Raw genomic sequence first — 25428 nt, 5'->3', positions numbered from 1 at the left:
TACACGCAAAATAATGCAAATTTGTGGCACCTTAAAAAAAAGCTGTCCTGCGCGAGATAGGCTGACAGGCCCCGCGGCCTGCTGGGATGTCCCCCCCCCCTTCCCTCCTTCCTCTTCTTCTCCCCCATCCCTCCATCCCGCCCCTCTCAGCACAGCGATATCATTATTACCCGTGTCTGGCCCTTGATCAGTAATGTCAACATCTTTCATATTGACAAATGTGCTGTCTGCCCGCATTGTGCACCGAATGGTTTACAGCCCAGCAGTGGACATGAATCACTCCTCTGCCCCTGCACACACACACAAACACAAGTATAGCATGCAAGCACACACACACATAGAGTAAGCAAGCACACAAACACACATTAACACACTCTTTTTCTTCCTCTCACACACACACCTTACTAACACATATTCTCTCTATCACTCTCTCTCTCTCTCTCACACACACACACACACACACACACACACACACACACACACACACACACACACACACACACACACACACACACACACACACACACACACACACACACACACACACACACACACACACACACACACACACATACACACACGCATACACCATCTGACAAGTAGATGTTTCTCCAAGGATTTTAAGCATATTTGATGAAAGCAAATGTTAGCCTTCATTAGTAAATTGTATACAGTCCTTCTGTTTGTTTGTTTGTTTGTGTGTGCGTGCGTGCGTGTGTGCATGTGTGTGCAGGCATGCGTGCGGGCATGTGTGTGTGTGTGTGTGTGGGCATGCGTGCAGGGGTGTGTGTGTGTGTGTGTGTGTGTGTGTGTGTGTGTGTGTGTGTGTGTGTGTGTGTGTGTGTGTGTGTGTAAAACAGAGTTGATTACATTCATACACCACCTGACCTGACTTCCACTGACCAGTAGTGGTGGAATGAAGCTGCATAATATTCCCATATACAATACCCTAATACCAGCCCTGGAAAAGACAGTCAATAATACTCTGATCTGATGTGTAAAGTACAGTATTGGTTTCTATTTTCAATATGACCTAGTTTGAATACAGCCTTGGTTTATGGTGTCTCTCAACTCAATGCCAGTCAGAGCTTCTCTCTGAAGGACTATACTCATGTTGTCACATCAACCCCTCTGCTCTGTTCTGCTTATATGCACTGCTGGCACTACCTTCAGGGGCTATTTAGGGGGATCTTTTGCGATATTGGACTGTATTATTGATGGAAAATAACCCTAACCTAATGTGTCCGGCTCCACCCAACATTTTTTCCCCCGTCAACAAAGGCATATCTATAATCTCTAGGAACACTACTTACCTCGCTATCAAATAAATGTCTGAACGCAACTTTTGTCCGAACGGCACCACAATCCTGCCTAGTTAGACAGCGGGCTGCTTCACTCAACACTTCCTACCATGTAATCTACCACTGTCTGTACAGCAGGAATGTGGTGCGGTTAGGACAAACGTTGCATTCAGACATTTATTTGACAGCAAGGGACACATTTAACCTTAAAACTGGTAAGTAGTGTTCCTAGAGATTCTAGATATGCCTTTGTTGATGGGATTTTTGTTGTTGTTGGGTTAAGGCCCACACATTAGGTTAGGGAATGATGTGCAACCAAGGGAGTCCATAATACAGCCCCACATCCCTAAAGACTCCAGAAGTTGCCCCTGAAGCTGAAACCTGCCAGATGATCAATTGAAATAAGGTGTGTTACTTACGGACTTACTTGGTTAAATGAAGGTTCCATAAAGTTTTTTCCTGACCATTCATGTGACATGTCTCTCCTCAGATGTCGGCCATTGAGAACATGGCGGAGAAGCTTGAGACGTTTGGTTCGCTTAACCCGGAGTCAGGTGACCTGATGCGCTCCGTCCCCTCCATGTTTGACTTCCGAGCTCCGCCCACTGCCCTCCCCGAGACGCTACTGCGGAAGGGCAAGGAGCGCTACACCTGCAGGTAACCATGGAAACCGTTTACTCGCAAATAGTACCAGAGGTTGTTTTGGTTTTGTCTTCACTATATGTCATCTCTGGTTTTGGCCTCGTGACTTTCTGATTGAAAGTCCCATGGTTGTGCTCAATTCCTATTTCTATACTTCTAAATTCATGAATTGAATTGAATTTGATTAAATTGAATTGAATTGGAATAGACCTTAAACCTGAAAAGGACATATGTCCTTGAGTGTATGGCCTATTTCCATTCCATGTCCTTGAGACAAACATTTTGTTCATTTCCATGGCTGGCCAGTGTCAACCCTTTGAGGTGACTGTGTGTGCTGTGTTACTCAGTGAGGGCCGTGCTTGGCCCCCTCTCTCTCCCACTGTTTACCCAGGGAGTTGGCCCTGATTAGCAGATTAATACGAGAGGCTTTGGGGCCCCGGCGGCGCTTTGATCTAACTCTTTGCTGTGTGTGTGGACAACACCCACTCTCTGCACCTACCCACTGCTACGTTATACACATACGCTTACTCACACACATTCCATTAGCTTCAAGTGCTGAGTGTGGGAGTGAAATTAATATTAAAATAGCTATAACACATATAACACAAAATAACCATAACACATAACATGCTGTATTTTCTAAGAGATGTCGCAGACATTTTAATACATTTTCTGCTGGTAATTTGAATCTAAGATGAATGGTGACACGAGGTGTTCTCTGCCCATCAGATACTGCGGTAAACTATTCCCACGGTCTGCCAACCTGACCCGCCACCTAAGGACACACACAGGAGAGCAACCGTACAGGTAAGTCACACACACACACACACACACACGCGCGCGCGCACACACACACACACACACACACACACACACACACACACACACACACACACACACACACACACACACACATCATGTGCTAAACATACCCAGCCCTAAAGAAGGGTCAGCCGTAGGATGAGGGATGTGGGAAAAGGGAGTGTGATCATGCTGTGCTGAAAGGATGATGTCCCTCTAACACTCCTATAACGTCAGTTCGTCTCACCCCACGAGCGCAGACAATACTCAATAAAGACAGGACAGCTTTTTCATTACAGTATAAGTCATCTGTTAATGTCTGTCAGATAGACTACACACATTTTCACACAGACACACAAAGACCCATGAAAAGAACACAAAAGCACACAATCATAAACACATACACACACTTTCTCAGAGAACATGATCAGGCACACACCGAGTCCTCCCAGACAGCCATCGTTCATTTATCAGACCCAGTCCGCTGCTACACGGATATTTTCCCAGAGAATTTCTGTCCATAGTTATGGGCAGCATTCTTGTGTGTTTTCCTACGCCATTAAAAGCCTGGAACAATTACCATTCTGCTAAATAATTTGCCTGATGAAAAATGGTGTCCGACGTCTGGTTGACAGGAGGGGGGTTTGAACTTGAAGATGGGGGGAGGGTGTGACAGGGAGAGGGGAGGGGAGAGGGGTAAAGAAGGAAGTTTGGTGAAAAATGGGGGTGATGAGGAGCACGGGCAGATGTCCAGGGGTAGCAGCTGGAATAATGACTGTGATGTCGGAGGGGGCGACTCGGAGCACACACACACACACACACACACACACACACACACACACACACACGCACACGCACACACGCACACACAGAGTACACAATCCAGGGGAGGCCAGTTGACCACAGGGGAGGCCATCAGGCCTCTGCAGCAGCCTGATAGATTGAGCCTCTACCCTCTGGCACGTCATTAAAGATCTCTGCGGAAGATAACAGGGCGCTCCTGAGGGACGGCCAATTGAGCAAGCTAATTCCAGCTAGAAGAAAAGATGTAATCATCTTGTATAATTTTGCATGGGGGGGGGGGGGGGGGGGGGCTACGCTCAAACAGATGTGGAGGGGGCTAGGCTCGAACAGATTTGTTGCATGCCTGTTTTGTGAGAGAAGAATGTGATTTGTATTGTGCTGGCAGGAGATAAGAGACAGAGCTGGTTTCACCTTGAATGAGCTCCTCCATCATGTCTGAGAGAGAGAGAGAATGGGGGATGGCGGGGGCTGTCCATGAACACACGTATGTGTTTGTGTGTGTGTGTGTGTATCATTCGAATAGTGGAGATTGTTAAAGGAATACTTCAGAGTCAGATGAACTCATGGAAAACATCTGTATGTCTCTGCATCCAGTATGAAGGAGGTTAGAGGTAGTTTCGCGAGCCAATACTAGCTAGTGTTAGTGCAATGACTAGAAAGTCTATGCTATCTACTAGCATGCTAGCAGTTACCATAGACTTCCAGTCATTGCGCTAACACTAGTTAGCAACTTCTCTCTGCACACAGAGACATAGAAATTATATCTGGCAGGTAGGAGCGTTGGGCCAGTAACCGAAAGGTTGCTGGATCGAATCCCAGAGCTGACAATGTAAAAATCTGTCATTCTGCCCCTGAGCAAGGCAGTTAACCCACTGTTCCCTGGGTGCCGATGACGTGGATGTCAATTAAGGCAGCCCCCCCCCCCCGGACCTCTCTGATTCAGAGAGGTTGGGTTAAACGCAGAAGATACATTTCAGTTGAATGCATTCAGTTGTACAACTTACTAGGTATCCCCTTTTCCCTTTCCCTTACTAGTTCATCTGACACTGGGAAGTAGACGAAGGGCTTCATTGTCAAAACCGTGAAGTATCCCTTTAAGGCCTATGTCTTTCTTTACTTGTATTATTTTACTGTATCTACTCTAGCATGTGTGTAGTGTATTTGTATTGTTCCACATGAGTCCCATCTGTTTTGACCTTTGACCTCTATGAGTGACCCCTACCTATCTGTCTCCTCAGGTGTAAGTACTGCGACCGCTCGTTCAGCATCTCCTCCAATCTGCAGCGCCACATCCGCAACATCCACAACAAGGAGAAGCCCTTCAAGTGTCACCTGTGTGACCGCTGCTTCGGCCAGCAGACCAACCTGGACCGTCACCTCAAGAAACACGAGAACGGTAACCTCTCAGGTGAGAGAGCCTCTCAGTCAGTCAATCAATCAAATGTATTTATAAAGCCCTTGTTACATAAGTAGTTGGTTACAAAGTGCTTTACAGAAACCTAGGAAATGAACCTGTGTAGTAGCAGTGTACTTACATCCAGTAACTTGCAGGTGCAGGATGTCATGTAAAAAATCTTCCCAGCGTGAAATAGTTCCCAGTCGCTATGATTGTGACGTCAGGTAGTAAAATGTCTCACAGTGTGAAAATGTTCCCAGCTCTTTATGTGGATGGCTGAGCTCGTGCCACGTCTCTCTCCCTCACCCTCGCTCACCCTTGATTTAGCTCGCAGGTCGAGATGGCTTGTTCTCAGAGGTGTGCAGTTTGTAAAGCTAAATACACAATAATTATGTCATGAAAGAAAGACAGGTACACGTTTTAATGCTCCCGCAGTTTTATTGTGGGATGTTTCAAACCTGACAAACTCTTTGGGGTCCAAGCGTTGCGCAATAAAACTGCGGGAGCATTCAACAGTGTGTGTGTATCTATCTTTCTTCAAATTAACTGGTGACCAACAAAACTGCTGATGATTCAAATATATTTATGTGCTGTGTGAGCACTCACTCACTCAGCCTCAATTGCCTCCGTAAATTCTCCAGCCGTTTAATGTAATTTACTTACGGTTAAAGAAAGCATTTGGGGAAGCTAAGAAATGAGATGAAATTAATCTGTCGTCCGTCTCTGCGACAACACCATACCGTTGTGCTCTGAATGTTCGACGACTCGGCAGCTTTTTTCGGCGGTACAAATCATCGCTGGTTGAGTGTGATAGGTAGCTCTGCGTCGCAGCAACCCCCCGAATCGCATCAGAAATGTGGAGGCGAGCAGAAGACACCTGGCCAGACGCCCATCGTAAAGTTCTGGTTGGGGAGCTAGTCTAATTGATCAGATACATTAACTTATTAAAGCAAATATTGGCATTGCATTCTCTGGAAACCTAGAGACTTGTACGTTTGGTCCCATCGCTGTCTGAGCTCCTAGTGTCAATATAATATTGGTTTGCTTAAATATATGCTTATTATACTCAACCGGGTACTATATTGGGGATGAGTACTGCCAGGAAAAAACAGACTGGAGTACAGGGTTAGGGTCTGCCATATCAATTCCGGAAGTACACAAAAATTCAAATTCTAAATTGAACTGAAATGAAATGGAACAATTGACCTCAACCCCGCAGTAGCTTTACTTCCGGGTAATAAGGCCAGTGTAAGGGTGCTATTCCGGCAGGCCTTGGTCCAACAGCAACAGGAGATTCACTACATACTGGAACACTGGTGCCCCATGCAGGCCAGTGGGGGATTGGTTTCTCGTCAACTATCTGATTCCAAATAGTTTCTTGTCATCCAAAGGGAGAATCCAATGGGGCTGTCACTGTGGTCTTAATTGTATTCTTTTAATACTAATATTCAAATGGACTGATTAGAATTGTCGTCTTTCTGTAGGCACGGCTGCGTCCTCCCCTCGGTCAGAGCTGGACAGCAGCAGCGCCATCCTGGATGACAAAGAGGACTCCTACTTCAACGAAATACGAAACTTTATCGGCAACACAGGCCAGAACCAGCCGTCCCCTGACCATTCTGAGGAAGGGTAAGTCATGTGTTTTGTCTAGATGTGTGTGTGAATGTACATGTACTATATGTGTGTGTGAATGTACATGTACTATATGTGTGTGTGTGTAAAAAAAAAATATGCTTTTACAAACAGTACATGCATTCATCATTCATCTTATCCTCTGTAGCACACACACACATGCGCATACACATGCACACACACACATGCGCACACACACGCACACAAACGAGAGGCCTGCTTTTCTGCAGTACATATTCAGTGCTTGAGGCTAAACAGGGAGACGATTATAGACAAACATGGGTGGACACGGCCTCTCTGTGCTGGCCTGCTACGGCATTCTGATGCACTTCAGCCTTTATTAATTTCTGTGTGCGTACGTGTGTGTGTGTGTATTAATGAACATGTCGCCCAGGGAGGTTCGAAGCAATAAGCAATCATCACTGACGACATCTGGGATAATTACCACATTTGGAAACGTGCTGGAGCTTTTCACAACTGTTGACTTTGGGCCATGCATGTGCACCGGTATCGGCCTTGCATACAATTATGTCTGATGATTATGCAAATGAATTTTCTTGTAAAACTATGATCAACTTCAGGATAGCGGTCGGCTACAGGTCGGCGGGCTTATTTTTACGTGCCTTGGGTTTGATCAGGGAGGTAGAGATAGAAATCTTTGACTTTCTTTTGATTGTGTAAAAAAGGGGTTGTGGGTGCAGGCTTTGGAGCGTCAGTGAGATGTGGGGGGGGGGGGGGGGGGACCTGCAGCCCGTGAGCGACTTGCTCCCACATCTGGAACCAACATGTCCGCCGACAGGAAGAAAGTCGGAGAAGGTGGGGTCAGGGGGTCGGCCCGTGTTTCCTTTCAAAGTGCGGCGCTCCTGACTACTTATGATAGATACTTTATCCCCAGCAAATTACCACGTTTGAACGCGTAATTAGCGGATCTGTTTTCTTAATCACGGAGGCTCTGGTCTGGGCCGGCGCTGCTGGTCTCGCTATGCAGTGCGTTGCGATGTCGACAAGACATGGCAACTACCGCCTTGGCAGCCCTGGGCCTCTCCCAGTCCCACCCAGGGGGCGCGTTGCTTTTCAACTCTGTCCAATTCCCGCTATAATCGCCCCAGTCTGATAAACGCTAGAGATGGATAGCAGATAGCAGATTCTCCCCATTGTGCTAAAATATGCAATTATTCTCCCACTCCTTTTCTTCTCGACTCATTGCAAACTCAGTTTTTCTTCTCCTTCAAATAGATCATTTACTGGACTCTATCACGGTCCTCTAATCTACGAGGCAATTTTGGCGGGTGTATAACGAGGGTCCGCAGCCAGACTTTGTGTGCTAGCCTCTTCTAGAAACATACATAGTTGGGAGCTGACGAGAGACATCCCAGAGTGTAATTAGTGAATCAGTCTTAATGTGGTTCCAGATGATTTACCAAATGGTGGTTTCCTGAGGCTGTAGAGACAGTGGACAGATTAAACCCCAGTCAGGTTTTGATAGCTGGGCCTTTTCTCCCCGTGGGGACCAGGGAAATGGGCTGCTTGGCAAGGCCCTCATAACTCTCCCAACAAATGGGCCTGTCAGCTAAATATTTTGCCTATTAGATGAATCTGAGATAGTAGGAAAATAAACAACGGGAGAGACCGAGCGGTGCTGTTAAGTGCTGCAGCGATCAGCGAGACGTTCATAGAGCCCGTGCCCAGAGGGGCCCCCGAGACGCGATGACAAACGGGATTCCCACTCTGCCTCTCTCTGCCCCAGCTCAGCTGCCATGGCTCGCTCCGCTCCGCCCTACGCTGCTCTACCCACTCGCTCTCTAGCCTCTCTCTACTCCCATTGTTCACTCAGGAAGGAGGGACTCTTACAGGGACTGACTGGCCAAAATATACAAGACCACAAGACCACATTTCATTGTAAAGTTTTATGTAAGAATGAGTGTGTTAGCCTTGTATCCATAAGTGTATGGTGCATGGCAATGATAGAAGAGTATAATTGGCTTCAGCAAGTACAACATGGCTAAGCGTGAGCGTGTATATTGCTTATGTAAAGTTTTTGCAGTACTGTGCTAGTGATGTGCTAGGTTTTACTCATGTATTTCCTGGTCTCCGCTCCTAGATTGAACGGTGGTCCTTTCGAGGAGGAGAAGCCCCTGGTGGCCAGCCATGGGTCACGTGACCTGGAGGAGGAGGGGGAGGAGGTTGGCGCCGAGGAGGAGGAAGGGGAGCAGAGCAACAACGCTGACGGGAAACCTAGGGACGAAGCTCACCCCGGCAACCTAGATGGTGACATCCTACACAACGAAATAGAACTTGACGGCCCTAGCGATTTGGAGCTCAACTGCAAGACTTCCCCAAGGAGGTAAGAGTTGTGGGGATTAGCCTCCACCATAAATATCTACTCACGCAACTATGTAGACCAAAATATATGGACACATACGCATATGTACCAATCTGAGACACTGTGACAGTATATTGCCATTCTTTAAACCCCCTGAAGGGATCATTGAACCGAATTGAGTTGAGTTGAGTTAGTTCAATTTAATTTATTTAAGTTTAGTTGAGAAATTGAATTGAGTTGAATTGAATGTTGACAGGGATTTGGTTGTCTCCCTCCTCTCCAGGTATGAGGAGGAAGAGGATCAGAGTAGCTACTCTGCGCTGGATCACATCCGTCACTTCTCTGACATGCATAAGATGGAGGACAGTGAGTTCAGCGATGGGGACAGCACCTCCTTTGGCTCCCCCAGCCTGCCTGAGGCTGTCAAACAGCCCCTGTACAGGAAATCCAAGTCCCAGGTAAGTGTGTGTTTGGTGTGTGTGTGTGTGCGTGCCTGTTTGTGTGACATGTAACATGATAATGTATGAAAAAGTATAAAAATGTATGCAATCAAATCACTACTTTAAGGGGGGGTGTATATGTGCAACCGTGTGTGTGTGCTCATGCATGTGCGGTGTATTTGTGTGAGTGTGTATCTACACTTTAGGTGTGTATTGGAGTTAACCTGTCACTCTCCCTCTCCCCAGGCGTACGCCATGATGCTGTCTCTGGCTGACAAGGACGCACTCCACCCAGCCAACCACACACCAGCCACCATGTGGCACAGCCTGGCGCGGGCCGCTGCTGAGTCCAGTGCCATCCAGTCCCTCAGCCATGTATGATGCCGCGATCCCTGACCCCTAACCCCCCCGACCCCGACCTATCGCACTGAGAGGCCTTGGGGTCCGTCAGCGGGGCCCCTGGCCCTTGGCCCGTCACAGACTGCTGAGCAGAACCACGGCCCATCTGACTGCTGAGCAGAATGCCTTACACACGTGCAGGGTCACCGTCCACAGAGAACCGCCCAGCCCAGCCCTCCAAGAGATCCAACAAACATCCCTTCTGTGACCTTAAATTGAGTCAGTATGTTTAATATCAACGACAATGATGATGATAGTGATTATTGACTATGGTGATGAAAATAACAATGGTAAGTAATAATAGCTGTATTTATTCTGTTGAGTTTTTATGTTTTGCACAGCAGCGGCAGCTGGTAGGAGGGATGATGGAGATGGTTTTGTTAGATGTTACATCGCTAGAGCATTTCATGTGTCCACTCAGCTGAGAACAGTCTTCCTCAGTGTGAAGTCGGTTGTATTTAGAGAACCCATTCGGGACCGCGGTCCAACCACGGTTGGATATGTGTACAGAGTACAGACCCTACCTAGCCCTACCTAATCTTACCAGGCCACACCTAAGCATCCATAGCTCCACCTAGAACCTCATAATCCTACCTAGACCTACCATGCCAGCTACCTAACCTCACATGGCCACTCCTAGTATACCTGGCCACTCCTAGCATACCTGGCCACTCCTAGCATACCTGGCCACTCCTAGCATACCTGCCCACTCCTAGCCTTCCCAGCACCACAGCTTCAGACCTTCTCAGCTGAATTGGAGTATCAGTGAAATACGTTATGAGAATGATTCCCTTTAACCCCTTGATATAAACAGGCGTTTTCCCATCAACATGTACTTATATAAATGCTAGGATACTTGGAAGGGTGGGGCTGAGTAAAGACTCGGGTCCAAATGAACCACACCTCTCCAAGAACGATGGTGCTACAAACGCATTACGACAAGATTGTTGATGAACGAAGAACAAAAGAAAAATTGAAAACGGAGAAAAATCGGACTGGTTTCACAACCCAAGAAAGAGTTTGCATAGCTGCGTGTGTCTGCACAATCACAGAACTGTACACGAGTGTCTGCAAACTGCGGCTCTGAAGCTGCACTCGGTCCCACCCTGCTGCACTCTCTGTGAAAGGATCTAAATAGTTTGTCATTTTAGTGGAAGTAAAAAAGAAACCACAATCTTTTTTTTTTTTACTCTGAAAAAGTAGCAAGTGCTGAATTATAATTGTTAAACAGTAATAAGGGCATCTCTCCTCCTTCCCGAAACCCCAAACTCATCGTAGTCGGCCAACGATACCACTAATTAGCCTAAATGCTAGTTGTTAGCTACCCCCTTCCTTGTGTGTCTTTCATTTTTTAGACAATCATGTTTTCTTGTGTTGTTTTTTTCTACATTTTTATTGTTGTTGTTGATGTTATTGCTGTTGTATGTTGAGAATTGTATTTATTTCTTGGCAAACTGTAGTTTGTTTACTGAATAGCACTGCTCTTACCCATAGCGAAGGGGAGATTCCTCGCTGGGGCCTACTCCAGAACTCAATGGGGTTTGTAGATGACGTTTGAGTGCCGGATAGTATTAAACATACCATTCACTCTTTATTCTTCTAATGAAACTGGTTGATGATGAATAGATATTACTTCGGGTTTTTTTGTACGACAATTTATTGATTCAAATGTAAATGGAAAAAAACAAACATTATAAAGACATGAACAAATAAAAAGATGCCAGGTATAATTTCTTCATAATCGCATGATTGGTCTTCATAGATCTGTATCTGGCAGTTTTCTACGGTGGTCTGCAAGCTTGTGTGACGTTCAGTCCATGTTAATCCCTTGTGCCAAACCTATAATAAATTACAGATTATATTCATTTATCCTCCCATTTTGAGGGACCAGATTGTTTGTTTTAAGTCGTTGTTGTTTTTGTTTATAATCCATTTAAAAAAAGTAATCAGCAAGTTGAGGTACTTTGTTTTAATGCTTTCTACAATGTAACTGTAATGCAATTGAATTCAATACTGTGGGAGGATCAACTAAGAAATAAAGGACTACAATGTGGATTAAATGGGTGCTCTCGCTTTCTCTTCCTCTCTCTGACTCTCTCTCCTTGCCCCCCTCCCTCCCTCTTGTCCAGACCGTGTGTTAAAATAAGAGCTGGGAGTCAGAGAGACACCTGGCCCTTTCTCCTGGCTCTCCCAGGGCCTCCGAGTGTGAGATAACTCTGGTCCCCCCTTTCTTCCCAGGCCATGGCACAGAGAGCGACATAGACAGAGGGAAAGAGAGACTGAGCCAGACACAGAGGGAGAGAAAGAAACTGAGATTGAGCCAGACATAGAGGGAGAGAAAGAAAGAGAGATTGAGCCAGACACAGAGGGAGAGTAAGAAAGAGAGAGAAAGAGAGGCTGAGGGAGAAGCGTAGTGTAGTGGAAGCGGAGGCAGGAATGTGTCCTCTTTATTTGGGGCCATGTTGTGGGCCATGATGGATGAGGTGGGGAGATGTGATGACCTGGCTCATCGCTCAAACGCTCAATAAGACTTCCCATCCTGCAGGCGTCCCTGTCAGAACCCCCCTTGCCCCTCCTCATCCTTCCCACACCCCCTCTGTCACGGCTCGCATTTGTGGGCGGACATTGTGGCTGAGAAGCCCCACTCACGTCCATTGTCCAGTCCATGAGTGGGGTGTGTGGGGGGTGAGGAGGTTTTTGTTGGGGGGGCTGACAGTGGCTATCCCAAGCCCTGACTCTCCAACACATTTACAGTGGCTCTCACCAAGCCTAATGGATGGGATGATTTTTTAAGCGGGCCTCGTCGATCAGCCCCGCCGTTCCGTCAGTCCTCCTCCGCGGGGCGTCCAGCTTTGATTAGGTCACGGCGGGTCAGGCAGCGTTGATGAGGTCAGTGTGGGTCGTCCAGCATTGATGAGGTCAGCCTGTGCGAACGGTGCAGGGTCATAATGGAGTGGAGGTGATAATAGCCTAGAGTATAGGAGGCTTTAAGCTGTATGGACCATTACTGACCTGCCTCACCACAGGGTAACGACACACCCTGTACTACGCCCTCTGCTGGAGATTATAATAATAACAACTTAAAGACGTGCTCCGGAAGCGACTGGATCTGTCAATGTGTAGTTCATACATTCATAATCTAGAAGTAGAATTACTGTCTTGAGCTCCTTGCCATTTGAGTCACAGCCAGCAAGATGCACACAGAGCAGAGAGAGTGAGAGGGAAAGAGAGAGAGACAGATGAGAGCACGACGTGTTGCACAGATATGTCGTAGTACAACATTTTTGGGGACCCGTTTTGTCTCTTGAGCACTACTTTCAAAACTACTGGCTAAAAAGTATGCAACTCGTAAGGAGAGTCTCTTTAAGTATTTTCAATCCCATGCTCAAACGCTAAACTAAGATACTTGTCATTGTAAAGAGCACTAGCCAGGCAATTATATCACCAAAGTCGAACCCATAGACCAGAGGGGCCATTTCCTATTGAAATAACTCCAAATTATTAATTGAAAGTAGGGTAGTGTGTGTATGAATGTGACTGAGAGTGTGTGGGCAGGGGGTGAAGGGGGCATGGGTCCTGGTTTGGCAGTGTACCCTGTTGGGCTCCTCAGCATTGCTAATTTGATCATTGTGGATTAGCACATGCCAGTGTCACCCATGCCTCGGCTCACACTTAATCCACACACTGAGACCCGTTATTACCACCATTATCCCACAGCTCCACATAAAGACCTCTGTGTGTGAGTGGGGCTGGCAGGCTCGAAGGGACACTGTGTGTGTGTGTGTGTGTGCGCACGTCTGTGTGTGTCTGTGTGTGCATGTGTGTATTTACCCAAGCTGGGGGAACACAGAAAAGCAGTGTGGATTAGTTCATGTGATCTGGTTTATTTAATTGCAGTGTGTGTCAGAGAGGCAGGGTTTGTGGTGACTCCGTGGGGTGTGTGTGTCAAGTGTATGTGTGTCTGTGGGCGTAGTAGTGGGCTGTAGCGGTCCACTCCTCAGTAGGGCTGGGAGCCAATCAGCTAATGGGGAAGCTGGCAGAGGCTCAGAATCCATCGGGCCTCATTATGGCCTCACCACCCTCACTCCTCTCTCTGCTGCCACTGCCACCCGTCCAGTGGGCCCTTGTGTGGCACACTGCCACCCGTTCACTGGAACATACATCAGGCCCCAGAGAGAGAGAGAGGCGAGGGGCTGTCGCAGCTGGCTCTCATACTGATTAATTTGGCACTCCAGCTGACTCAGATGCCGGGGGAAACATTGTTGAAGAGGAAGGCATGGGGGTGTACAGTACAAGGGGGGTGGAGGGTGAGGGGCGTGGGGGTATGGAAAGGAACATGATTGCTGGCTTTCAGTTGGTATCAAGCGACAGCCAAAAAGGGGGAACTCCAACAAATCATCACACTGAGTTTTTGTCTGGTTTCTCAATAGTTTAATAGTGGTAACACCCCCAGTGTTTCCCTACATCCCTGGGTACTTGTGTAGTGAAGGGGTAAGCCAGCCACCCAGCCTGGTCAGCCTACAGACAGGACAGCCTACCCAGAGAGCCTACCCAGAGAGCTGCTGATCTCCTTAAGACTCCTGGTGGTTTCATTACGCTACTTGTTTTTCTCCCAAGGGGCTATGGGTCATTAGTGTTATTGATGGGGGCCCAGTGGGGGCCAGCTAGGGGAATCAGCTAGCAGAACAGGCCATGGAAACAGGCTAGGGGAACAGGCCAAGGGAACCGCCATGCACATGATTTTAATATGACAAGTCTTAATCAGGGCAGGCGTGTTAGAATAACCACTTTGAGTTTGTTGTTGACATCCTCTTGGAGTTATTGAAAATCGGACACAAAAACCAAGACAACCAGTCTGTGTGCGTCCCAAATGGCACCAGAGCCCTTGTCAAAAGTAGTGCACTATATAGGAATTAGAGTGTCATTTGGGACAGAGACTATTATTCAGAAAAAAATGTATTCAGACATCCCCTTTACACATCCCTATCACACTCACACAGTGGTCTCTTGGTCAGGTAGGGAGAGTCAAGTTTATTAGTACAAAGTCTTGTTTTTTGCACCATGCTCAGCGCCATCCAGTGGTGGACATAGAACAAGTGCACCAAACTCGGTTTCAGATCCATTCACTTGAGCCCCGATTCCGACCCGAGTTAAAAAACACGTTAATGGAATGTTATTCCCTTTTTACGCACTTTTCTTCCTTATTCTGACCTTGAACTTAAGCATGAGAACAGCATGCTATGCACACTCCTTCAGGGTGGAGATGTAAGATGTATCAACATGACATGTATTGCGACCACTTTTCCACAGTGAAGCAGGCTATAAATAGATGTGCCGTTATTCAGAATTTTTGATTGTGCTCTTAATAATTTGCGCGGATGACATTTGAACACCCAAACTATAGGCTTCTGTAGAGATGAACTAGCGATTCAGACCGCTTTAATTATAACCTATGCCCAGGTTTTATTTGACAATTTGTACCATGTTAAATATTAGTCACTATCGGGAGCCACCGTCAGTAATACCCACATACATTTATAACTGTCACTTAGGTGTTAGTTTTCTTCCATTTGTAGTCTACATTCTGCATCATTCCATTCCGTTGACCTTTCTTTCCTCTGTCACGTCTGTGTAGTTGTTCCTGAGGGTCACTAACATTACTGGATCATATTAGGCTAATGTTGGGACATGTAGCCTCTATGAATCATTATGGAACTCAGACCACAAGTAGCAGGTTAAACCTGGAGCCTGGCGATGGTTCATGACGACTGGACCTTTGTCACACAGTTCCATGAACAGTGATATTTGGGGTAGATTAATAGGACTTTTGTCAACTTTTTTCCACCTTGCAATATTTCATGGATGTTAACTTGAATATGACACATTTCATCATGAATCAAACCACTGTATTTTTTATTCATCAACATATTTTGTGAGTAAAGGCTCTCCAAACCTGTTTTTGTATTATTCATACATACTTTACTAACCCTAAAAATGTCTAAATAATCTATGAGATGAGTATTTTTAAATCTACCAGTTGGTGCTGAAACAAAGACAAAGACAAAGATGCATAGATGGCATTCTATCATTGATCCGTATACTCTGAACCGGTTCTCTCCATGTATTCTAGTCTGTCCAAAAAAAACATTGAATTAAAAGGTACACCATATTTAAAGGGATGGCTTAATTTAACATAAATGCACTGAAAACCCTATTGAATGAAAACTCCACGAGAAAATACGCTGACCAGCAAGTGGGAGGGTTTTCAGCAGTTGAATTACATTTATTCAGTGTGCAAGTGAACTACGCCTGCAAAGCCTGTTATGCAACTGCATAAGGTAAGTCTTAATAACAACTACAGAAAAGTCCAAAGGCCTGCGTAAGGAAGGCGTAATTTTCTACGTCGGAATTGTGCCCTAGAATTTCACACTTATGCGGATTTATTATCATCACACGGCCTTCTTGATTCAAGTCAGAACATTCAGTTGTTGGAGTAGATATTGTGGGTTGATAGTGATAATAATTAAAGTAAACTACACTCATTGTCAGACTAGAACAGATAAATAAACAAAAGGAAGCCTTTGCATCCCTTGCTTGGTGTTAACAGTCAGAGTGTGGAGAGTTCCTAGATACCCATCTTTTAGCAGGCTTGACATTTCACATTTATTTTCCTACGCAACAACCAAACAAATGGCGCAGGACGACACGTTAAAATGATTTCCGCTGGTGATTTATCGGAGCCGCTTGTTTTGTCCGTTCCAGTTCAAACAACTTGCCCTCGTGTGATCTGACTGAGCACAGAGGGAGAGAGAAGTAGGCTAGTAATCTTGACGACAGCGAAGTGATATAAATCGCTCTTTGCCGAGAGAGTGGAGTGTATGCTTAATTACAGCGAAAAAGTACCCAGATGCGATCTTACCTTGCAACGGGCTATTTCATCGCCGGTTTCCTGCCTAACCCTCCTCCTAACCCCCTCCTGCTCTGATCACCCTCACTCGGCCATGAAAACCCTTCTCCCACCATGACCACAGTGCTGTGTTGTGTTCAGGCCTGGCACAGTTTAGCACAACAGCCCAGCCCCTGTCTAGCCCAGAGAGATCACAGAAGGTCTGTAGTGAAGGGGTAGCAGTATGGTGGGTTGGGGGATGATAGGTGGGGAAGGGATGGAGACTTGTAGAGGTGGGGGTGGGAGGTAGATCAATGATGTGCAGGGAGCCCTTTAGTGATGGAAAGGAAGAGGTGGGTAAAATATGGGATTAGGGTTGAGGAGGATGGATATGATATGGGATTAGGGCTGGCGATGCAGGGTTATACTGGGGGTTGAGAGGTGGATTAGAGATGGGGAGAGAGCTGTGTGATGGAAAGGGTTGGGTATTAAAGATGAAGAGGTGGATAAGGGCTGGGGAATAGAGCCCTCTGTGGCCACCCAGGTCTGGGAGGATGGATGGCCTCTGTGGGGCTGTTTGACTGGAAACAGGTGTGTGTCATCTGAAGATGAAGGCCCGTCTGATAAACATTATTGGAGAACATCTGTTGCTTGTCACAACACGGGTCCAAGCCGAGCAGCCCCCCATCCATCAGCCAGGAGCTTGGTTTTGCGCTTGCGGCCCAGCTCGCACATCACTCACCCGGGGACGGAGGCGGCCGATGTGGGCTGCCTGGTCCACGCACGGTCCAGACACCTGCCCGGCGGCGGACGCTGGAGACGCTCCACTGCACTTGAGAAATGCCTCGGGGGCGGACGTCCCAGCCCGCCTTCCTCCTCTCCCCTCCACCACGACCTCTGCTATGCTCAAGTGCCACCCCCCCATCACCACCTTCTGACAGGTGTTGTAACAGGTAACGGTCTGGCTTGTTGCTCGCCGCTTGACCTCCCTGGCTGATCAGCAGCGGGCCTGTGCTCCCTGGCCTCCAATCCTCCATCACTGCTCTGTGACAGGCCATCTCGGGACCCCCTCTCCTCCCCCCATCTCCTACCCACTCCACACCCCACTGCCTTGCCTTTCTCTAAGCTCCCAGGCAGAGGACCCAATACCATGCTACACTGCTCCCAGATAAAATGGCCTCTCTCCTAAATGTGGTGATGCGATATTAGGGACAGAAATAACAGACAGATGTACCACATTAGCAAAAAGAGAATTTAAAGGAAAAAATCATGTATCAAAATAGCACCATTTACATAAAGCCTGCCATCAGGCACATAGTACAGTACATGTTATGAGTGGTATGAATTGCAGTATCCTGAGGTACAGTTCAAATGCTTTGTAATATTTTCAAAACCCTTCTACATGAAAATATACTGATTACTTGGCTAAAACAGACTTCTATAGGTCATAGTGGCATTTAACTGACACACTTACAATAACAGACAGTAACAGCAGTAATGAATTGATACGTGGATTTCCTTGATCTGATAGTACAGTAAGTGATCTTATCAAACATACAACCAAAAGCAATTTCAAAATAAAATATATTAACACTTTATGACAAGCAATCAGGCACGCGCTGTCAAAAGAAACCAGTAAAATACAACACAAAATAGTCTCACTGTATACGATATGAGAAAATTACAGAGTGCCATTCAACGGAGAGACAGTACCAGTGGACACTTCGGGAGTGATGGCTGTTGCTCCCATGTCAGTCTGACCAATGACTCTGAGGGTAGGCCATGGGTAAGCAAGAGGAGGGTGCCGGCTTTTGTTCCAGCCCAGCTCTAACACACCTGATTCCACTAATCACCGAATCATGGTCTTTGTGAATCATGTGTGATAGTGATGGTCCGCACACACTGTGCCCCTCCAGCACCGTAGTTGCCCGCCCCTGTGTACTAGGCTGCACAAAGCTGCATTGGGGTGAGGACAGAGACGTTATGAATGTCCAGGAAGCATTTGGCCTGTGGTTAATGACAGGCTAGACCAGTTGACTTGGGGCAGAGGTCCAGTCCTGAGACAATCAGGTAGGGCGCGTTCCAATGTCTACCGCCCAGCAGCACATCAATGTTCCAGGTCCTTGTGTAGCCTGCTCTCTCTCTAACTATACCGGCATTCTGCACCTTTCTGCAGGCTCACAAAAAGCCAATGCACATTTCTCAACCAAATGTGCAGAATACAGGTGTAGACATAAGAATACAATATCTTGTGTGTCTGGTCCAGACCTGAATCACCTTCTGGCTGTATACCTTTGTCCATCTGTCCAACTGTACACAGCCATCCCATGACGCCCCAGGACCCCTGATTGCATATTTAGGGCACCTTGTTCAGTGTTTGAGACATCTGGCGGGGGTATTTGGGACGTCTAGTTTGGGATGTGGGGCCTCCAGCGGCGCTATGAGTGGGAGAGACCAGACGGCCCCTTCAGGGAGGGAGAGAAGCCCAATGCTGGGACCTCTGCAGTCTCTAGTCGTCCTGAAAAGAGAGAAGAGGCAGACAAAAAGACATTTGGCACCTTCTAGAAATCAAAAGCAAATGTTCTTCGCCGTTCGGGGAGTTGCTGGTGTGTTGGGTTGTTTGCTGGTCGATCTGGATGGTCTCCCGTGAGCTGGGCTTGTGGAGGAAACGAAGACAGCTTCAAGCCAGACACCCCGCTGGGTGTGGATTAAAATAACTGTCAGAGGCCGGAGTGTCTATTGAGGGAGACGGAGACACAGAGCTGAAGGCCTGAGCTTGACACACTTACCGATGCACTATTTCATGAAAACCTGGTTCAGCTTTACAGCTCTGGTCCTGGGTGTCTGCTGTGATGGGCAATAGGTATCACTCACTCATCAGGGCGATGTGTGTGTGTCTGTGTTTGCATTTGTGTGTGTGTGTGTGTATGTGTATGCACACGTGTGTGTATGTGTGTGTGTTTGTTTGCATGCATGTGCGTTTGTTTGTGTATACAGTACCTTCTGTGCATGTGGGGCCCAGCCAGGTAACAGGACACAGGCAGCGGCCGTTACGAGCGTCACACTGGGCCTGATGGGAACACTGACACTGCAGGGAGCAGCCAGGACCAAAACGATCTCCTCCACAGTCTGATGGACAGACAGGAGAGATGGAGAGAGGGAGAAAAAGAATGACAGAAAAGAGAGGAAAGAGTGACAGAAGAAAGACATAAAGTAAGACCGACAGAAAGAGAAAAAGATGGAGACAGCACACAAAAAATAAAATGGCCGATTTAAATACAGTAAATGACAAGTTATTTTTCTATTGGGTAAAGGCATATAATATATACACAAAAGGCATATCTAAGATCCAGTACTGTAAGAAACAGAGCGCCGTTGCAGGGTAGAGGAGGTCGTACCTTTTTCACATCTCTGTCCAGTCTTCCCCGGGGGGCAGAGACACTGTCCCGTGGCTGGATGACAGGGGGCTCCCCCGACGCAGTCACATGACTGCTGACAGCCCTCCCCAAACCTGCCAACCTCGCACCCTGGGACAGACACACACAGTGAGATACACACACATACACACGTGTACACACATACACACACACACACAGGTCTGTCTCTATTACTTCATTACAGGAGGTAAACTATCTGGCTGTCTTGCAGCTGCTCTGCAGTGCTCAGTGCTCTCCTGTTGGGGCTGAAGTGGGCATGAAGGCCCTCACATTGAGGAGCCCAGAGCAGGCAGGAGGCCACAGAGATGTAACAGGAATGCATTAAACAGCCCGTCTCTGCAGTGGCAGCCAGGAAACACCTGCCTCTCATCAAATAACCACCTCTGCCAACATATGTTCATATTCATACATGCATACACACACAATACAGTATGTTTGTAATATGCACACACGTATGGCTTTTCTGTTATTAAAGAGAACTGAAGTGCTGACCTTCCTGTCTCTATATGAGAACAGAGTGTGAATCAGATTGTGTGATCTTCTCCTCTGTCATCCAGTACTCACGTCTCTGACACTGGGAACCATGGTAGCCAGGCAGACACACACACCGGCCCGTCACATGATCACATGTCTGTCCCGTTCGGCAAACACACGGACGGGCACAGTTCTGTCCGAAGAAGCCTGAGGGACACACTGGGGACAGGATGACAACGCAGGAAAAGGCTTTTTTGTTAGTGTCTCATACAAGAGCACAACCCATCATCACAATCAGGGGCATGTTCAATTGGCATCAAATGTTAGAAAACAGATTGAAACAAGGAGGGACTACCAGTAAGAAACACTCATTTTTTTGTACAATTAATTTTTTTAAACATTGGGTGCCCACATGAACACAACCCAGCTCTTTCATTAGAAATACAGGGTCAGGAGTTTATCCTGGACAGGTCACATGGTGAGGAAAAACTCCCTGCCCTAACTATAATTACAAAAATCCAACGTACAGTGTTCACAAGAGTGTCCGTAGTGTCCGGCCGTGCAGCTGCAACAGCCAGTGAAGCGGTCACATGTCCCGTTGTTCTGGCAGGGACAGTCCAGAGCACAGTCCGGTCCATATTTCCCCTGGACACACGCTGGACAAACAGACATATGGTAGAGACATACAGTAACAACAACACAACACTCACAACCAACATACCTTCTGTCTGTATGTGTACCACAGGTGGCTGGTGGCACATTCATTGTGGAGGACGGGCTCATAGTAATGGCTGTAATGGAATAAATGCAAAGGTATCAAACACATAACGTGGTTTGCATGTGTTTGATACCATTCTATCCACTCCATTCCAGACATTATTATGAGCCGTCCTCCCCTCAGCAGCCTCCTGTGACTTGTAACTGATACTGCACACATTAACAGTGGAATTACCTAATATCAACATAGAGACACACTGTAAACCAGGGATATGGGAAGTTACTGTGCTCACAGTAGTAGCTACAATAGTTTCTACTATTCATAATAACACAAGTCTTCATTGTTTTGTCAAGGCTGTTGGGTCATCAAACATTGTTTCCATGTTGTAACAAAGAGAGTAACAAAACTTTAACTTCAACTAAGCAACTTCAAGAACAGGCAGATTTGTTGACAATACTCCTACAGGATAAACTAATGGAGTACTGAACCACAATTAAACTCCGCTGACCCTTTGCCCTGCCAGGCTACTTTTAACCTAACGTTATACTGGCGTTATCCTGATGTTGTGTTGATGTTATCCTGAGGTTACCTGTCTCACAGCGTGGTCCCATCCAGCCCAGCCCACACCTGCAGCTCCCGTCCCTGGGCTCACACAGCGCGCCGTTCTGACACACACATGTGTTCCTGCACTGCAGGCCATAGCGCCCCCTAGGGCAGGCTGGAGGAACAGCAAAGGCTTTAGATAGTAGTAATCATCATCACAGCACTACCAAGGCCAGTATGACATGTAGTTCTGTTCTTTAGCTACCCAGCCAGCAGTGAGCCTACCACACAGTTAAACATACACACACAAACAGCAACATACAAGCACACGTTTATTTAAGAAACAGTTAATTAGCGAGATGGCAAAGTGGTCTCCCTTGGCAGCGATATAAAAGAATAATCATGTTTCTCTGGGTAATTTAGATTGGGAAAACAATAAGCGAATCACTTTGATTCCCCTGTTTATTTATTTGTTTCCTCGCCAACGCCATCGACACGGAACATGGAAAACGAGCTACTTATAGGTCTCTGTAAACATTCAACACAGGAACATAAGCAGTGGCACGTCCACAGACGTATGGTGCGCACTAGGAGAGCAGAGTGCTTACGAACACCATCGTCTAGAATGGATGGAAACTCCCGTTTGCAGTCCAGAGGAACTGCTGATAAACGGCGAGATTAGGGAAACTCAAGAACCCTACCTCTGTTCTCTAGGAAAATAAGAGCCTCTGATTATTGATACTTTTTTACTGAGGAAATTGAGAATTCGTTAACTAAATACATATTGAAAGCTAATTTGGTTGGTTGAGTTGGTGGATTCCCAGTTGCCTATCAGACTCTGTGTTCTTGATGAGATCATAGCCTGCTACAAACATTTACTGGTGCATGACAAACAGTGAAGGACTGGGACCAAAAGCTGGTCTTTACATCCTCAATGGCCCATAGACATAAGGTTAGTTATGAGGTAAAAGTAATTATTACCTTGATGGCAGGACTGCCCGATTTTGCCTGGGGCGCAGATACACCTCCCAGTCACAGGGTGGCACTGCCCTCTCTCCCCACAGGAACACAGACGGGCACAGTCCTTCCCATAGCGCCCAGCCGGACAACCTGTCAGTACGAAGAAATACATGAAGGCACCATTCCATTGATCTAAAAGTGCAGCTTCTTTTCTTCCTCCCTTCCTTAAAGTAATCAGATTAGGAAAGACTCAACAAGTGGAAGAGGCGAACGCGAGGGCTCCGTCACATCTGTCTAATCATGTCTAGTCCCAACTGTCTTCGGACTGATTCCTAGCATAACACTCTGTATATCTTTATTCTTTATAGAAGACTGATTCATAGTCAGAAGATGACTAGTCAAAGACTGTTCCTTTTCACCCATGACAGGTGTGCAGCAGACTTACCAATGCTGCAGTCAGCTCCTAGGAAGCCAGGTGGGCACTCACAGGTCCCTGTTTTAGTGTCACAGCGACCGCCATTGTTGCACTTACATCTGGCCTTGCAGTTTGGCCCATATGATCCCTCTCGACACACTGGGGTAGGGAGAGAGAGAGAAAGAGGCTGTTTTAACATTTTCAAGAGGTTCTCAAGAGCTATTGAATCTCGAGAGTCAATACTGTTGGGTAAACTTGCGAAATGATGACGTCTTGAGTGCTCGCCCGACAGCACTGTAAACAGAATCTTCTCGTTGACCACAACACAACATACTACAGTATAAATGGTAATAGCAAATACAACGTTTTTGAAACAGCTGAAATGTATAGACATTTTTATATATTTAAAATGTGTTTTTATTTAGTTTTGCAACTAACAGCCTGTTACTTTCTGAAATTGTCGCAGTAGTTGCCACCTGTCAGCTGCACTGAGCCACGTAAAACCATGGAAACCCATTCCCCCCACCATTTTTTATTATGTGTCATCTAGAATAAACATTTGACAACATATTAACAATTCCCTATGGGGCTTCGGAAAATATTCACACCCCTTGACTTGTTCCTCATTTTGTTGTGTGACAGCCTGAATTTAAAATGGATTAAGTTGAGAACAAAAAAAATGTCACTGACCAACGCACAATACCCCATAATGTCAATACCCAACACACAATACCCCATAAAGTCAATACCCAACACACAATACCCCATAATGTCAATACCCAACACACAATACCCCATAAAGTCAATACCCAACACACAATACCCCATAAAGTCAATACCCAACACACAATACCCCATAATGTCAATACCCAACACACAATACCCCATAAAGTCAATACCCAACACACAATACCCCATAAAGTCAATACCCAACACACAATACCCCATAATGTCAATACCCAACACACAATACCCCATAAAGTCAATACCCAACACACAATACCCCATAAAGTCAATACCCAACACACAATACCCCATAAAGTCAATACCCAACACACACTACCCCATAATGTCAATACCCAACACACAAAGTGTTATGTTTGGGGCAAATCCAACACATTAGCGAGAATCAAACAGAATAGAGCACAGGCAAAATCCTAGAGGAAAACCTGGTTCAGCCTGCTTTCCACCAGACACTGGGAGACAAATTCACCTTTCAGCAGGACAATAACCTAGTCCACTAGTTCATAAAACACAAGGCCAAATATACACTGGAGTTGCTTACCAAGATGCCATTGAATGTTCCTGAGTGGCCTAGTTACAGTTTGACTTAAATCAGCTTAAAAATCTATGGCAAGACTTGGCTGAAAATGGCTGGCTATCAATGATCAACAACCAAATTGACAGAGCTTGAAGAATTAAAAAAAATAATAATATGAAAATATTGTACAATTCAGCTGTGCAAAGCGTTTAGAGACTTACCCAGAAAGACTCACAGCTGTAATCACTGCCAAAGGTGATTCTAACATGTATTGACTCAGGGGGTTGAATACTTATGTAAATTAGATGTATTATTGTTTTATTTTCATAATCTTTTTACATTTTCTCAATTTTCTTCCACTTTGACCTTAGGGTATATTGTGTAGATCGTTGACCAAAATGACAATTAAATCCATTGTAATGCCAGTTTGTAACACAACAAGATGTGGAAAAGGTCAAGAGGTTGAATACTTTCTGAAGGCCCTGCACGTTTTTATTGATTGCTACTAGGGCTTTGGCGGTCACAAAATGTCGTCAGCCGATGATTGTCAAGCAAATAACTGTAGGTCTCACTGTAATTGACCATTAAGTAACATAAACACATTTAGCATCTCCTGGCTTCCAAACATAGCCTACAAGCCACTGATATCTAATAGTCTAATAAATCCATGTAATATAGCCTACACCATCACAATAAATCCATTATTTATTTTAGACAGGTCTAAAGAAACATGATGTGAAGAAAATGTACTCTTTCAGAATAACAGAATTCCATACTCTGAGTTGTCCTGATCTGGCTATGCCATATGGATGTCAGCTTTAATTTTTTAAAACTAGGCAAGTCAGTTAAGAACAAATTCTTATTTACAATGATGGCCTACCCTGGGCCAATTGTGCGCCGCACTATGGGACTCCCAATAACGGCCAGTTGTGATACAGCCTGGATTTGAACCGGGGTGTCTGTAGTGACACCTCAAGCACTGAGATACAGTGCCTT

At 46.2% G+C, this 25428-nt stretch overlaps 2 protein-coding genes across 56 annotated transcripts in view; one reads left to right on the top strand and one right to left on the bottom strand.

The window, feature by feature from the left end:
• LOC110507082 (histone-lysine N-methyltransferase MECOM) overlaps nt 1-11798 on the top strand; it is a 193047-nt gene extending 181249 nt beyond the window's left edge. For all 50 annotated transcript variants that reach the window (XM_036965545.2, XM_036965543.2, XM_090224567.1 and 47 more), the window contains 7 exons: nt 1792-1958; nt 2673-2750; nt 4787-4956; nt 6429-6573; nt 8678-8920; nt 9183-9357; nt 9586-11798. In XM_036965545.2, coding sequence (XP_036821440.2) covers nt 1792-1958; nt 2673-2750; nt 4787-4956; nt 6429-6573; nt 8678-8920; nt 9183-9357; nt 9586-9720 — 1113 coding nt within the window. In that variant the 3' untranslated portion in view covers nt 9721-11798. The remainder of the gene's footprint in view (nt 1-1791; nt 1959-2672; nt 2751-4786; nt 4957-6428; nt 6574-8677; nt 8921-9182; nt 9358-9585) is intronic.
• A 6064-nt stretch (nt 11799-17862) lies between these two features.
• The window catches only part of LOC110507158 (uncharacterized), an 85283-nt gene continuing 77717 nt past the window's right edge, over nt 17863-25428 (bottom strand). For 4 of the 6 annotated variants that reach the window (XM_090224551.1, XM_090224553.1, XM_036965133.2 and 1 more), the window contains 8 exons: nt 23202-23330; nt 22778-22906; nt 21843-21971; nt 21063-21191; nt 20626-20754; nt 20023-20151; nt 19625-19753; nt 17863-19142 (listed from right to left, as the gene is read on the bottom strand). In XM_090224551.1, coding sequence (XP_090080677.1) covers nt 19063-19142; nt 19625-19753; nt 20023-20151; nt 20626-20754; nt 21063-21191; nt 21843-21971; nt 22778-22906; nt 23202-23330 — 983 coding nt within the window. In that variant the 3' untranslated portion in view covers nt 17863-19062. Of the gene's footprint in view, nt 19361-19624; nt 19754-20022; nt 20152-20625; nt 20755-21062; nt 21192-21842; nt 21972-22777; nt 22907-23201; nt 23331-25428 lie in introns of all 6 variants that reach the window. The other 2 variants (XM_090224552.1, XM_036965134.2) reach the window with 1 other exon arrangement.

This window comes from Oncorhynchus mykiss, chromosome 27, assembly GCF_057628025.1.
Source record: "Oncorhynchus mykiss isolate SJ-2025 chromosome 27, ASM5762802v1, whole genome shotgun sequence".
Taxonomy (NCBI): domain Eukaryota; kingdom Metazoa; phylum Chordata; class Actinopteri; order Salmoniformes; family Salmonidae; genus Oncorhynchus; species Oncorhynchus mykiss.
The sequence above is the reverse complement of the archived record's forward strand: the minus strand, read 5'-3'. Positions and strand labels throughout refer to the sequence as shown.